Source organism: Hyposmocoma kahamanoa, unplaced genomic scaffold (assembly GCF_003589595.1).
Source record: "Hyposmocoma kahamanoa isolate Upper Pololo Valley unplaced genomic scaffold, ASM358959v1 92, whole genome shotgun sequence".
Lineage (NCBI taxonomy): Eukaryota > Metazoa > Arthropoda > Insecta > Lepidoptera > Cosmopterigidae > Hyposmocoma > Hyposmocoma kahamanoa.
The window spans coordinates 3,519,565-3,535,915 of record NW_020654748.1 but is presented as its reverse complement, the minus strand read 5'-3'; the positions used below and the strand labels follow the sequence as shown (position 1 = coordinate 3,535,915).

The 16,351-nt window shown below is 34.9% G+C and overlaps 1 protein-coding gene across 1 annotated transcript in view; it reads right to left on the bottom strand.

The window, feature by feature from the left end:
• Positions 1-16,351, bottom strand: part of LOC113236527 — a 64,752-nt gene that overhangs the window by 9,433 nt on the left and 38,968 nt on the right. Inside the window, exon 2 of the mRNA XM_026472642.1 lies at positions 1,188-1,246. Within this exon, the coding sequence (XP_026328427.1) occupies positions 1,188-1,246 (59 nt within the window). The remainder of the gene's footprint in view (positions 1-1,187; positions 1,247-16,351) is intronic.

Below are 16,351 nucleotides of genomic sequence, written 5' to 3'. Positions count from 1 at the left end.
TCAACAGATCTTACATATTTCTCCTTGTGCTCGTTGCAGACCTTTACATAGCGCCACGTGAGAAATCTATGAAAGTTATTTCTTTACTCAGGCAAAAAAAGGTCGCTGGTTAAGTCGCTGATTCGAGTCTAGCCGGATCTAGGGGATTTTTCTTTGTGTTTGTTCGTTGAAACAACCGTCACTTGAAAGGCAAAATGGGATAAGCGACACTTTAGGGTCATGTATACCGTTGGAATCAGAAACGTTAGCTGATTCTAACGGTATGTATAACTCAATATGACTAAAAGTGTCGCTTATCCCATTTTGCCTTTCAACCATCGCAACAAAAACTGTAACTAAGGCAAACTCCTTTGCCTCTACATAACGTAAAATGTTTGTATTTTGGCATTGCATACGACTAGAAGGAGTCGTCTTAGGAATACGATTTCTAAGGTTAATTAACCCAAGTTTCATAGGTCGATTTCGGAGCAGGTCAGATGAGGACACTTGTGTACCTAATAGCACTTACACCTTGCATCACGGAGCAAAGTATTTAACAGTTCAAAACCTTTCGATTGATTATGATTGAGTATACATGAATAAATGTTTTCTTCTAAAATTATAGGATCCCGAACCACAAGTTCCTAAAATGTGCTAGCTCAGTATGATTCAATATTTAGAAATAATGGAACAGCTGTAAAGTCGGTCTTGTTTGAAGACGGAGTAAAGTTACATTTACAGCGTAGCAAGTTTTTATAAAAAAAATTAATAGTCATGTAGTTGTTGCCGACAGTTATATCAATGAATTATGAAAGAAGGTAAAATTTTGACAAAAATTTCGTTCTAATGAGTTTGTATGATTACTAATTGCGTTCTTACATTCTTTATTCTTATTTTGATGGTCGGATATTTGCAATCGAATTCAATTTTATATTCATACATATTTTAATAAGAACAGGCGGATTTTATTATCTATTTTGAATTAACATGAAAAACTTTAAAATATGTCACCTCTTTGTCTTTTTAATAGACAGTTCTAAATGTATACCTGCGTAAGTATGAACTTACAAAAAGTGACAATTGATAGACCGATAAATAGATCGACAGAGATATCGACCGCAATCACTAGCTGATGTCATTTTGCTCCATCATCAAAAAAGACAGACTATAGATAAACAATTTACTACTGGTATCTAATTGTAGCTCACCTGTCCAGCAGTATCACAGATTTCCACGCAGACCGGCCGGTCGTCCACGTCCACTACAACTGCAACAAACAAACAATATGGTTAATTTCATGGTGAAGTATAATGGGCTTATTTTACCCTTGATTACACGAACAAAAAGACATCAACTTCCTTTGTGAAGTGCTAAAACAGCCAATTCAAGTTTTAGTAATATTCTCAAACCTGAATTGGCTGTTTCAATTAGTTAGTGACAAATAATATTTGAATCATACAAGTTAGACGGACACATATTACCTACGCTTAATGCTTCGATGCCTGCACTTATTACAAATAAATAACGTAGTACCCCAAGGCATTACGAAAAGTAAAAATCAATGTATATTTTTTAAATGTCAATTTGAACATCTTGGCAATTGTTGCAAGATAATTTCAAAAGTTACAATCACTTAGGTAACTCAAATTGACTTGTCGAACTTTATTGTGGTACAATAATGTCAGTTACGATATTTTATTGTATTTCAATATTACAGGTTGTTTGCATAAGAGTTCAAATTTATGAAACATATATTTCAAAATAAACAAAAATTCCTTGCGAGGTACCTACTTGTATAGCTAGTTATTCCGGTTTATGCCTAATTAAAATCTACGAAATCTGGAAACTTCTCCACCCACCCAGAACCAAGACGGTGAGCTAATATTTTAGAATTCACTTCCAGGAATACTACTAAAGCTATAGAAAGCTGTGTCATAGAAAAAAAGGCATTTTTTCAATTTCTCCGGACACAACACAAAATGTCTCATACCACACTTCCCCACTAACACTTTTTATACATATAAACAAATATACAAGCATAATGTTTATAGCCGAGTTAACCGTAAAAATACTGACAATATCAATTGGATTTTATTTTATTTTAGTAGCAGATGAGCACCTTGTGAAAGAGTTGGGACTTGGGACTTGCCAACTTACACATATCTCAGGGTGACAGGCGCAGTGACTGTGCCCCTCAGATCTTTGTAATTTAAAGCACTGATACAAACAAGCGTGTCGCTTACCACCAGGCGCACGACTTGTTCGAGTTACTTGCTATTGTGTAAAAAACGATGTACTTAAAGCTTAACCAGACAACTGACACACGTATTTAACGACGTCATGGCTATAACCAGCTTATGCCTTTGTAATATTCATTTTTACCGTTATTATGCGATTTAACGTTCTTAACTCAACTCTAGGTCCTGTTTTATAGGCACTAGATGCCTATTGTTAGTACGGATTTGCTCCGGATGCACAGTGAACACCTAGAATGCACTGGCCTCACGAACATCCTGCCTTTTGTTTTTAAAAGTTGTATAACGAGTGCATTCTATATTCTGACAGGCTGAATGTCCTAATTGTTTAATGCTTTTTATAATAAAAAAAAGTCCAAAATCTTGTAACGGTTTGCGATTTTTCGTTAATTCTTTACATGGTTGCACGAATCCTCAATGTTATAATCTCAGTACAGATTACTAAAAAACCAACCTCAAAAGTACGTCTATTTGCCAAGTTTTATTGAAATATTACCTAGTTCGCCACTATACAGGACTTTGACACTGGAGATAATGAAAATCGGTTCTCACTACTCAAAGTATATTGAGAGAAAAACGCCTTGAATTGGAGAAATTGCAAAATCAACCATTAAAGTTATTGCTCCTAAATTAAAGTTAGGCGCTATTTATAAAAATGTATCTTCATGCATAAACAGCCAACCTTCGAGGTGGATGATTTTTTCAAAATGAAATGGTACCACTATGGAAGTACCCCCTTTCCAACAAAAAAATAATCATGAAAATCGGTTTACAAATACCGGAGTTATCGCGTAACATACATACAAAAATAAACATACAGTCGAATTGAGAACCTCCTCCTTTTTTGAAGTTGGTTAAAAACTAATGAAAATCGACACAGTTGTCACCAAGTTGTGGCAAAAAAGACATGATTCGGCTGTTGAAAATAAAAAGACAAAAACAATCACAGAAATCGAGAGTAAACTTTTTGCTGGTGCGTTGTAAAAAAAGACAAAGACACGATGTGAGTCAGCGTACAGCAAAATTGGACTCTTCACTGTGTAATGAGTGGACAGGAAGTGAAACATTAAAAAGCGAAAAGAATTTAAAGTCACCGTCTGAATACACATGCGTACCTATATATTAAATACGCGGAAAAAAAAACAGCTGTTCCATTACTTTCCGGTCGAATGGGATTAAGTTCAAGGTACATAATATTTACTGTGTTTATGTCACTAACGCTTACAAGAAGATAAAACATCATAAAGTAGAAAAAAGAAACCTATAAACACCAATATACTCACGTATCGACCGACGCGACGTAGCCTGATTTTCGTTAATCTATAATCCACATTATACATGTAGTACTATCATATTTATTACAGTTTCAAACTTTATGCCGTGAGTCATCGCGTGTCGATGGCGGCGCAAGCGCACGAGGCGTGGAGTGCGAAGCGATTCACGTACTACATGACGACGCTGTTGTTCAGAGAGAGTTTAGTCACGTTCTTTTATCTCCTATAAGGCATTTTGCGTGAAATGATTCGCTTTGTTTCGCACTAGATGTAGAATAAAATGATAAACAATGTCGGACAGATTAAATTATGTCAAAACATACGAAAGCAAGAAGCAGTAGAGCTCCACGTGAAAGAGTTCATCCAGGACAGTGCTGCCACCTTACCTATTGCTACCGCCTAGCAGTAATATGAGCATTACTGCTTTCCGGTATCGGAGGGTGAGGGTGCAGGTACATGGGACTTGTCAACTTATATCTTAGCGGGTCGGACGCTGGCTCCCCCTCAGATCATTGTGATTTAAAGCTCTGGGTGGTACTACAACCGTTTATTTTTTTTTATAATATCATAACTGTTATGAACAGGCGTGTCGCTTACCACCAGGCGCATGACTTGTTCGTTCCGTCACTTAGTATTATAAAAAAAAGTAATATCTAGGTTTTGTAGACTTTTTTGTTTATCGTGGTAAAATATATAGGCTGTATGGTAAACGACCAGGCAGACCACAGCGTAGAAGTTAGATGTCAAATAGAGCAAGCCAGGAGAACTTTTGTTCAAATGAGCCACCTCCTTCGCAATCGTAGTCTCAAACTATCAACAAGGTGCCGTTTACTGCGGTGCTACATATTTTTAATTATTTTGTACGGAGTAGAAGCATGGACACTAACTCAGACGTTATGTAAACGGTTAGAAGCCTATGAAATGTGGATTTATCGAAGAATTTTGAAAATATCGTGGACGGATAGAGTTACCAATAACAACGTATTGCGGAGCTTGCACAAAGGCTTGGGATTCCTGAAAACACTAAAAATGAGGAAGCACTTCGGGCACATCATGCGGAGTGATAAATATTATCTACTGCAACTCATTCTGCAGGAAAAAATCCAGCGCCGTGGAAGACGTGGTCATAGAAAAACCACATGGCTTCAAAATCTTGCAGTGGTTCAACATGTGTACCACAGAACTGATCCGAGCCGCAGATTCAGGGACCCAAATAGCTATAATGGTAGCCGAATTCCGGTAGGAGATGGATTCCAAGAAGAAGAAATGCAACAAAAACGCTGAAAAATTTAAAACGTACTATCATTATGAAATCAGGGATCGTGAATGCCATAACAATAAAACGGGACGACTTATTTGAAAATCTCATAGTTGGGCTCTTGAATTCCAGAGATAACGTGAAGATAAATAATAATATTTTACGAACATATAAGAATTATCATACTTAAGAGCACTAAACAAAAGGATAATTCCCTGACAAAAGTAATATTCATGATTCCTGTTTTTTGCGACTATTATCTTTGTAAATAAAATGGAAATAATTTTATTGTGAAAGTATAGTGTTTAAAAAAAGTAAATGGACTTGCTCTTGACCATTACCTTACGCTCTGGAGCAAAGGGAGGATCTACGATGGAACGAGTTCGAAAGTCGCACCTTAAAGATATTTAGGTTGTAAGTGCTCGGAAACAAAGTCGCAAATAGGGAATTCCATCCCTGGGCTGTGCGCATAATAAAAAATTACGAAATACGCTTAGTACGCCCTAAGGGAATATCGACAAATTAAGGATGATATCTGTATAATGCCAGAAAACCACATAAATTAGACGATCTCAATTCTAATTCCTTGTATACTACAAGTATCAGAGTATTGTTAAGACCAGAATATAATAACGAAAGATACGCCTCTCAATTGACTTGACAAACTAAAAAGGTCCTAATACTACATCGGGTCACCGAGAAAATTTGAATTAGAAACAGATATATCTATAAAATTAATGACACGGATGAAACACGCTATAGAAAACCTCAAATTGTCTTTAATTAACCAGAACATTGTACTCTAAGTTAACTGACTTAGAACGTAGGCGCGATATCAAAATAAACAGAGGAAATGTAATTATAAAGTTATTTAAAAATAAATTAATAAACAAACGCGGAAGAGACGGAATTAAAATTTATACGACCACCCATAGTGAGTGAGATTGGGTTGGAATAATGACATTAGATTACGGCGGTTGCGTCAGGCACTCAAGCGGTCGTGACTACGGACACGGTCAGAAACGTGGAGACCAAAATCTATACAAAATGACAACTTAATCGTACATTATATCTACCCTCTCATCTCCACAATATGACCAAGCTTTGTAGTTATATATTCTTCCGATTTATGACTCTACATATTTGTAAGTCAATGCTCTACATAGACTTTTTTTATAATACCAAGTGAAAAGGGACGAACAAGTCATCCGCCCGGTGGTAAGCGCCACGCCTGTCCGTCCATAGCAATTGCAGCAACACTCAGAGCTTTAAGAGACCCCTTTTAGTGTGGGCACTAGCGTCTTGTTACGCTAGTGTGGGGGATTTTTTAATCGCAAAAATCTAAGGGGGCACTGGCACTGCGCTCATCATCCAAGTTGACAAAGATCTCTTTCACCAGCACCATTACCCTTAAAAACTGGAACACATTAATTCTTACATTACTGCTTGGCTGTAGAAATAGGTAAGGTTCTTCCTTGGACGAACTCTTTCACAAGGAGCTCTACAGCTACTGTTAATGTCTGCATGATAGAACGACCCTATTTCTTTATAATTATGAGCTCATAGCTATTTTTATAAGACATAATTCTAAGTACAAAAATTACCTGCTTATTGAAACCTTCCACTTAATTATGACGGCAAAAAATACAACTAACTATGGCGCCTACGAGAACACAATCGCGTCATTACTCACTTGATACAAAGCAATTGATCATTAGGTACTATTTTTACTTTATCAAGAAGAGTAGCATAATGGTTTGACCTACTGCCTCTCAAGCAGAGGCTGTGGGTTTTTGAGTTTCCTAGGACGGAGCTATGAGTGTAAGCGTTATAAAAAACAATAAAAGAATGACCAGGCAATGAAGACATTCAGCGCCCACAATGCAAACCGTTGGGCCACCGAGGTCGTCAAATTGACGACAATTGCTTAGTAAATTACAATTGAAACTTTTTGGATGTAAATCCCATCATATTTTTTCAAACACACCAACTTTTCAGGTCATATACATGTTCCATGGCCGCGGTTGATCGTCAGCAAAAATAAATATACTCGATTTAAATCTGGAAAAAAAGTTCAATCGTGAAAACTAAGTCGATGTCTATAAGAGTATGTCGTTTGTCGTATTGTACGAATTACATTTAACAAAATGCCGTTGTTGATATAAAGAGGTAATTCTCGTTACATACCTATATATGACATTCACTATAACGTTTAAATATTATCGCTTGTTTAAACAACAATTATTTTTGAAAGGCTTCGCTAGATCTTATATTTTAATGAGTACTTAAGCTCTGACGTATGTACGCACGTACTATCGGTAAATATGTATGTATTAGCGTATTGTTTATATTGCATTATATTAATTTATACCATTGTGATAAACATACAGTATAAGAAGCCTTACTAAGCAACAAAAGACTTGCAAAACAGACATTGATTATATTTTATTTGTATGGTTTCATACAATGAACCGTAGATTACCCAAGAGTTTTATTATTCTGTCTTATTTGCTTGGTAAAGAATTTGTACTTTTTCAACCGGCATTTAATACAAATTAAGGTTCTCAGGTAGAAAATTGCAGTAACAAGTCCTTCAATGCGAGATGAGAGCAAACGACCGAAATGCAACGTTAAATTTTCAGCTTTAAAACCATTACACTGTCTTATTTGTATGGCGAAAACGTTAAACCTACTGTAATTTTAAAGTTGTTAAAGTGGGAAGAATGCCAACTTTACTTTGCAATCGAAAAACGAACGAAAATTCTTTCATTTATATGGAGAAATAAATAAGTTCAACGTTACGAGTAACTTTGTTAAAGCAGAAGGAGTAAAGCATTTTACTTGCGGTCACAGTGTAGAATTATTTTGAAGTAATTTCGTTGTTCAGAGTTGCAATTGAAGGAACGATTTTTGTCTTAGTCTCTTTGGAAACTGCCTAATTACAATTGTTCATTATATGGTTTCACTGAAGCGAGTTCCCTTTCTTTTTATTCCACACGGTCATATTTCTAAAAGATTCAGTATCGTTCCATTAACTTTGAATGGTAAAAATCTAAGAAACAAAGCCACTGCGCCCGTTACCCTGAGACATCAAGTTGACAAGTCCCATGTGCCAATAGTTTCACCAGTATCCTTACCTTTCAAAACCGTAACAGAAATAAATTATAGTAGCATTAGGTACTTCCCTGGATGGACTTTCTCGCAAGGAGTTTTACTGCTACCAAATTTCAGAAAATCATTGTTTCGTTTTCCATGTTTTACTTAATTGGAATTGCAAAAAAAAACTTAATATAGAACCCAATGTCAATTCGAGATATTATTTCAATAAAAACTTTAGAATACCCTTAAACTCCTGTTGTGAATATGTTGTACAAATGTACAAGGAACAACCTACGAGACAAATACAAATTTGTATTGTCAGAGTAATCTCTAATACACTTCCCCGACACTATTAAAGAGTCGTCAAGCTGGCGCCGTGGGATACACCTCAGAAGACCCAACCAACTACTACCACCATTATACAAAGAACTGTGACAGATGACGTACTCTATTAACCCAAATTTCCTAGTGTTGTCCACGACTCAGACTCTAGTGAGACGGTTTAATGTCAAAAATAATCCACTACACCGTCTCAATAAATAAATGCTGATTCAGAAGCTCAATTGCTCTCGAAGACTCAAAGAGTTTCCTTATTACATTCTTGGTACAGATGACTTATGACGTGAGAAGGGAAAGAATGACAAAAGTCACCTAAAATCATGATTTTAGTTAATACCGCCATATACAGAGTTATTTGTAATTCATCTATTTTTGTACAAAAAAAAATTAAGTAGATCGTTCTAAACAGTGATAACTCTGTGCGGTAACAAAAGAGAGTAGGGGTCCTTGGGGAAGACGTTTGCACATTTGAACTTACTAGAATACAGAATCAAAAAGTGTCAGAGAGTATAACAAAATCTTAAAAGTTAATCTATTTAAATCAGAAAAAACTAATAAGGTTCAATCTCCTACAAAATTGGCTTTTACTTTTAGGCATACGAAATGCTCACAACTAAATGGCAGAAAAGTAAAATGTCTATGTTTTTTTGGCAAAACTTTACACACATTCATTTCAGTATTGACTTTATTTCAGGTACCATTTGCGCGTATCTTTCTCATCAATGTTTAAAAGTTTTCCAAATTAAAAATACTTTTTTCACCTCACTAGCTCGGAAAGGCTTTCTTTTTCGAAATCAGCGCGCAAAAGCGTTTTTGAAATTGGAACTTGACGATGGACTGTGGTGCACCTAACTTTTCTTTCAACTACGCGATTTGCCGTACATTACGTATGTAATATAAATCCGTTGGTATATATTTTATTCATATTATTATTGACTTTCAATTGATAACGATGACTAATTTTGTTTATTAAAGCTGATTTGTTATAGTTCAAGTATTTTTCTTTCATCTTGTATATTCCTGGCTATAGTGAGGCGAAAAGTTGTGTGTTTCGCTCGGCAGCAAAGTTGTGTTGTATCTCGTGCCTTGAAACCCTCGCTACGCTCAGAATCAAACGACATCTTTACAGCCTTGCATAACAAATAACTATTTCCTAAAATTCTACGCAAGTAACTAAAAGTAAACAAAAATGCAGTAAAAACAAATGTACCTCCTGTCAGAGATCATCATGGTTGGGCTTTAGAGTAACCTAATTTGAACTTACCTGTCTGTTACGTGAGACGACATTGTTATTAGCCACGGGAATGAAACGTGTATGAAAAGTGGCTTAACAATATCAATTATGAAAAAAATAATGGACGCGAAGACCTTGTCTGCTATAAAATGTTGCTTGTAGCAAACTATATAACAGCTTCTTTAAATTGCACTTACTTGAAATTAAACAATATAATTATCGAAAAGTGTAACAAGGTTTACGTAAATTTTTGTATTTATTTTGTAATGTACGCAAAAATAACTTCTGCGAAACAGTGTAATGTTTTTCAATTTAACAGAAAGCCAGTTTTACAAGCCATCGGGAAGATATTGTAACTGTGAGAAAGCTATCAGAAGGAAGATAATTTAACGCCTCAACAAACCTGAATATCATTCGGTTGCAACCTATAATCGAGATGAATCAAGATTATGAACAATCGCTTCAATCGACGCAACCATTATCGCTTCGACGATCGCGATGCAATATCAGACTGGTCAACCAGATAAAGAACTTCCAATATTTTATAAAGAAATTTAAACCTTTCTACAAAATTCTTTTGAAAAATATATATACTTATGAATCCGTTGCAATTGAATATAACAAACAAGAACACAACAATCCTAAAGTTATATGAATTATATAGGAGCTCTACTGCTACTAATTGTTGAAGTCAACAATTAGTAGCAGTAGAGCTCCTTCTGAAAGAGTTCGTCCAAGGAAGTACTGCCACCTTAACTATTTATGCCGCCATGCAGTAATGTGAGTATCACTGCGTGCCGGCTTAGAAGGGTAAGGGTGCTGGTGAAATTACAAGCACAAGGGACTTTTTAACTTATGTCTCAGGGTGATGACCCTTAGATCTTTGTAATTTAAAGTTCTGAGTGGCACTGCTCCTGTTATGGGCAGGCGTGTCGCTTACCATCAGGCGCACGACTTGTTTGTCCCATCACTTCGTATCATAAAAATAAAAAATACGAAAACGAAAATTAGAATTACAAGCAATACTGGAAGTCGAGCACAGGGAGATAGCAAAATAAAAGGCAGGAAACATGGCAATTTAAAAGTAATAAACTCAAACAAGGCAAGCAATAAATAATAACCAACAAACACGACAAAGTGGCTGTAATTCGTGGAAAGGAATACTGAAAGATCAAGGTACCGAAAATATCACGGACTAGCCCAGCAGTGACCTATGGGGTGAATTGATAAAGCTGTTAAAGGTGACACTGATATCGGTGCTATAAATGTACTATAAATACAATTGTAATACAATCCTTAAAGCCTTAAACCAAGCAAAGTAATATAAACAATGAATCAAATTAAAAAATGGTATTGATATTCAAATATGGTAGAAATATATCTGTCTGAAAAAAGAGAAGCATTTGAGTGAACGTTCCATAAAATTAAAATAAAGAAAAAGCCAAATGTTATGTCTTATATTGTTGAAACACCTAAATTAAAAATATGAATACGATCCTTCTCGCATCCGATGGCAATGTGGAAATGTTTGTTAAACACACCACGTTGCCAAAAAGCATCCCAATGTTTACAATCCACTGTTGTTTGTTTACTCAACGTGCTCATGCGTTAATTAGTCGATCTGTATTTGTTATTTCAAATACTAGCTTTAGGCATTTGCGTAGTATTTGATGTTTGTAAATTCATGTAGAGAATATCACACTAAAACGATGTAATACTATCAAATATTTCATTTATGCGTCGACTCCAAAAGAGCGCAAGATTTAAAGACTTCAGGCTGCGTTTTATAGGTTTCAAAGAGTAACGATTTGAACACGGAGTTGTCAGATTTTCTCTACAATGTGCAGTTTATATTAATTTTTCCTGTGAATTAAATCTTTACAAACGTTTCTGCCTGTTATTCAAATATATACTTTTAGACGGGCCTGGTTCTACTATGCCGATTATTTCAACATAATTATATGTTTACTTTTAGCGAATGGTTACAAACAATCTCGTGAGAAACGGCACTGTGACAAGGAACAATCAATGCGGACATGCAATATCCTCCTCCACTGTCCTCCTTTTCTTATTGTTTATTATCTTTATTGTTGATAACATTAGCTCCAATACTTGCAATATTGCGGATATAAAGGACCATTTATTTCATGTATTGACTTTAACAATCTTAAAAGCAAGCTTACAATGTTGCAACTAATTGAATTTGATTGACCTATCCACTCACAGTATGGTTATTGACTCTTTAAATGCCATTATCATAACTTTTATTAACGTGAGCGTATAGGCGAGTTCACAATTTAGCGTCAATTCATTTTACCGTTTCAACAAAAGATTTCAATAAAGTGTTCATACGTTATCTGCAATACAAAATATGGCTTGTCCTATAAAACATACGTACAACGGTCCTGCAAAGTACTGTACGTTAATTATCGCAACAACGGCGTGGCAAGGGTCACCGGCCCTGCCAATTGGTTTATTCGTTTCATTCATTTACAATCTTTACCTATTGTGTTCGTGTCTCCAGTGATCATAATAGCTATTGTGCTTTATTTTTATGTTCTCAGTTCGTGTGGCAAATTGGTTCTTTGAGTTTTTCCGGAGGTAATTAACGAAAGCATTTGATTCTGTTGATTGCAATTGTTCGCAATTTTACTGTTGGTGTTCCACATCGTGCTACCTTCGAAGTTAATGAAAACCAGTGCTTTGCTTTTGGGTAACCTATTGTAAGCCTAGTTAGTTAAGTAAAATACAGACCCTCGAAATACAGTAACGCCTGTATTTCCACCGCTTCGAACTTCGAATCAAATTCTCCCATCTCAAAACTATGCAAATTGTTAAATGGATGGACTAACCTAACAAGATACGTTCGGTTATAATGACTACCACTGACCAGTTAATTAAATATTGATTTATCTTTATTCTCTTTATTTCTTACTAATAGTTTAATAAAACTGTAAATATACGTAAATATACTTAACAAGTAATTACTCTTATACTTGTGAAGTTCTGAAGCAAGTAAAATGTATTATTGTATTTTTTGTTGTTGTTATCAGTTTTCTTTTGTTTGATGTTGTTATGTCAATTCAAGTTCTTCAATCCTGTTTTCTAATTGTAAGTGGTATTTACCTGTAACTGTTGGATATATTTAGTTTAAATTGTTCCTAGCATACGTTCCTAGATTGTAATATTATATTTGTTAAATTTCTATGTGTCTATTTTTTCTTCCTTAATTATTTCATATCTTGTTTGCTTGTGGGAAGACATTAAACGTTTTATCTATCTTATCAATTGTAGCCAATGTTCACATTATGACATATCAAAGTACCTAAATTTAATGTTCATCATAAATATGATTACTTTTATAAGACGACGCCAAACGTCGATGCACATCTAAAAGATCGCAGCTACCTTAGGGTTTATCACTAAGACCATTTCTATTTACTAGTTACGTTAACGGTCTGCTGTGAAATTTGTAATCGCAATAAAATGATATTTTATTAGGTGAATGACCACATACGCCGCCGACAACAAGAAGCTAGACCAATATAGGTCTTATGCCGAACAGACCATATCGAATATTGTAAAATCGAATATCGAAATGGCTAAATAATAATTCTAGTAAGTGCCACCAACGTCGCTGTGCCATATAAGGTGTAAAGTAAAGCAGAGTTTACTTCCATTGCCTTGGGCCGTTTGGCTTAAGTTATAGGAATGAATACTTTACCACCTGCGAGACGTAAAATAAAGGGGATAATAATTCAGACCGAAATGCAATAAAATGTAGAAATTCTAAGAATCTGACTTAATTAACTACGTAGCGTTGAAACATTTTATCAAAAATAGGTTGATGTGAGTAGAGTACCTATAGAAAAATCTTTATTTATTTTATTTGGGATGGCAATAATAACCTGTTGTTAGCAGGTTATTATATAACCTGTTGTTAACAGGTTATTATATAACCTGTTGTTAACAGGTTATTATTGCTTGGTTACTTTTACATGGTTTGCAACAGAACAAAGTCAATTAAGTTATTCTCAGATACACAAGAAGAGAGTGGGATGTGCTCATCAAATACTACGAACTAGAAAATACTAACTTTTAACGTTTATACCATACCACTAATGGCCAGCATATCTGCTCCCTCGGGCAGAGCATTTGTGTCCATATCTGTTCCTCGCTGCTTAATACACCAATCCATAATAAGCCTTACATGCCTCGTCTGCCTCGTGATCAACAAACGAGACGAGAAACGTTTGATGAAAGGATATTAATGAGCTCATTGTTGAATGTTTGCACAAGTGCTGCCAAGTTGCAATTGACGATGTTATTAATATGGAGTATTTTTTTTAAAGTAGGAAACCGACAGTTTGGATAATGAATAATATACATTTATTGAATACACTGAATCTATAATTTAACGTAAACGCAGACGTCAAGATGAAACTACAAACAAGTAGATCGATTCGTAACGAATTGTAAGTCCAAATTCACACCTTTACAAGGGAACCATTGACTGAGATTCTCGGGGTATTGCAGTGGAATTTGATATACATATGTGCATTATTTTTCAAGCTTTATACTTTTACTGCTGAGTATAATAGATCGACAGGTATAAAAAGAAAGTAATTTATGAGAAAATGCACCTATTTTTGAGGCTTACCTACCTTAAATTACTTAATAATTATGAGTAGAGATATTAATTTCGTAGACGGTCCTTGAGATGTCAATTGAAAGTGAGTAAGTGAATAACCTACCCAAATGCATTTACGAAAATTGTATTGATTAAGTTTCTATTGATATATCAAGACAAACTGGAACATCCGGTAAACATGATCGATTATAAATAGCACCTTATAACAACTTCTATACGATTTACAATTTAATGTTTGTAGGTACTGAGCCTGTTAACACAATTGCTCAAGAGCGCGCGAATGTCAAGACCACTAACCTGGCGCCTTGTGCTTTTACAAATATGGCGCAAATTGCACTTCATGACAAACATTATCTGATGCATTTGTACATAACATGACTTATATGGCTCTAATGATCGTGTGGGAGTTCAATGCTAAAATTATCACTGAATAAGAATTATTTTATATAGCTTCGTTTTAATTCAGAACTTGGCAAAATGATGTCAGGCAAATCAACTAGTATTAAATAGTATGCTAATTAATATAAGACTGACGAATATCCAAATGTATTTTTTGGAAACCCAAACTAGGAGAGACAAAGAATGATAAGAAGCATTTGAAAGATGGTGCCGAAGAAGAATGGAGGGAATTAGTTGGACGGAAAGAAAATCTATGAGGATATGTTGATAGTGCAGGGAAACAGAAGCTTCTTCAAATCCATAGAGAACCGAGTTGGAAAGATGGATAGACGTAAAAAAAGGAAGATCGAAGGCAAAGCAGAAGACCGAGATGAAGTTATTTAGTTCAGATAAGGGAAAAGTTAATGTGTCGTATCAGGAAATCAAAGTTAGAGCGCTGAACAAAGATGATTGGCGATTATTCCACCGAAGAAGACGAAGAAGAGCCATACTTATATGTTTTGTGGCTGGTATCTACATATACATACATATAATACGACAAAATTATGTATGATATGAGAAACGATAAATAATTTATACTTCGTTGTATTTTTTTTATTTATGTTGGTAGTTTCCCAAAAATATTCGAATTTCACGCGATACATAAATAAATTAGTATATAGTGTTTCATAATGAATCAATACATAACATTGTAATATTTACAACAAAGAATCATCAAGGCGATATCACTAACCAAATTATAGGTGGTATAATTTGTGTTCATATTAATCAGACTGTGATTCACGAATACAGACGAAGCCGCCTTTTATTGCAGTTTTATCGGCGACGTGCGTAGGAGTCTGGTTATGATCAATTTGGGACTAAGGTTTTATTGACAACACAAAGAAATATAGAAATATTAAAGATTAAAACTCGACTACAATAAAGTAAGTTTGAAACAAAATCGAAGCCTTGAATTTAATTTGAAGTCATGTAAATTCTGTCTATTAATCTTAGCAATTTATCAGTTACTTTAGAGTTGTTACATTTTACACTATAATCACAGTTTCTTCAGCTTTTTGTTTTTTCCCCTTTTTTGTTTTATTTTTTTTTTATTTTGCAGAAGTCGGTCTTCCGCAAAATAAAAAAAAAGAAAGTTACTTAAAAAAAGGGAAAACTAATATCGTGTCGTGTCAAGAACTCGAAGTTAGTGTGCTGAACTAATATTATGCAATTACCTACTCCACCGACAGGGGTTTATCTCTTAAATAAGATAAACATTTTTCCCCCTTAGTGTAAATAAGGTCACATCTGCAAAATGACAACTATTCAGAGAGAATTTAAAATTGTACGAACGAATTAGTCGATGCCTTTATGTTAAAAAGATTTAAAACTTCGCAATATTTCGTAGTTCGTTTTATTTTTATGTCTGTCGTGTGACAAAGGCATTTTGACTTATAATTACATGTAGCTTTACTTTACCAAGGGTACGTTTTTTTAACAAATTTTGAGATGATCATCTTCTCGTCGTGTCGATGGTAGATATAGTACCCTGTAATGCTTTCCATCGTGGTGGCAGGATTTGCCAATCGGCGTAAATTAGTCGGTGCTTGTTGTCCAGGTTGCGCCAGACGTATAGGAAAGGAATGCTAGGTCATGCGGAAGAGGCTCCAGTCGTGCACCCCGAAAGATAAAAATCAATAATCGGAAGTCATCAAGTTAAAATATATTGAAATGTTTGTTTTTGAAGGTCACGTAAATATTGAAAATTAGATTACGATGGTAAGTCACCATCCGGTTTTTATACAAAAAGTTTTGCAAAAAAGTGCCCAAACATTACCTATACCCTTTACTATAACTATTACACTAAAAAAACATACAGTA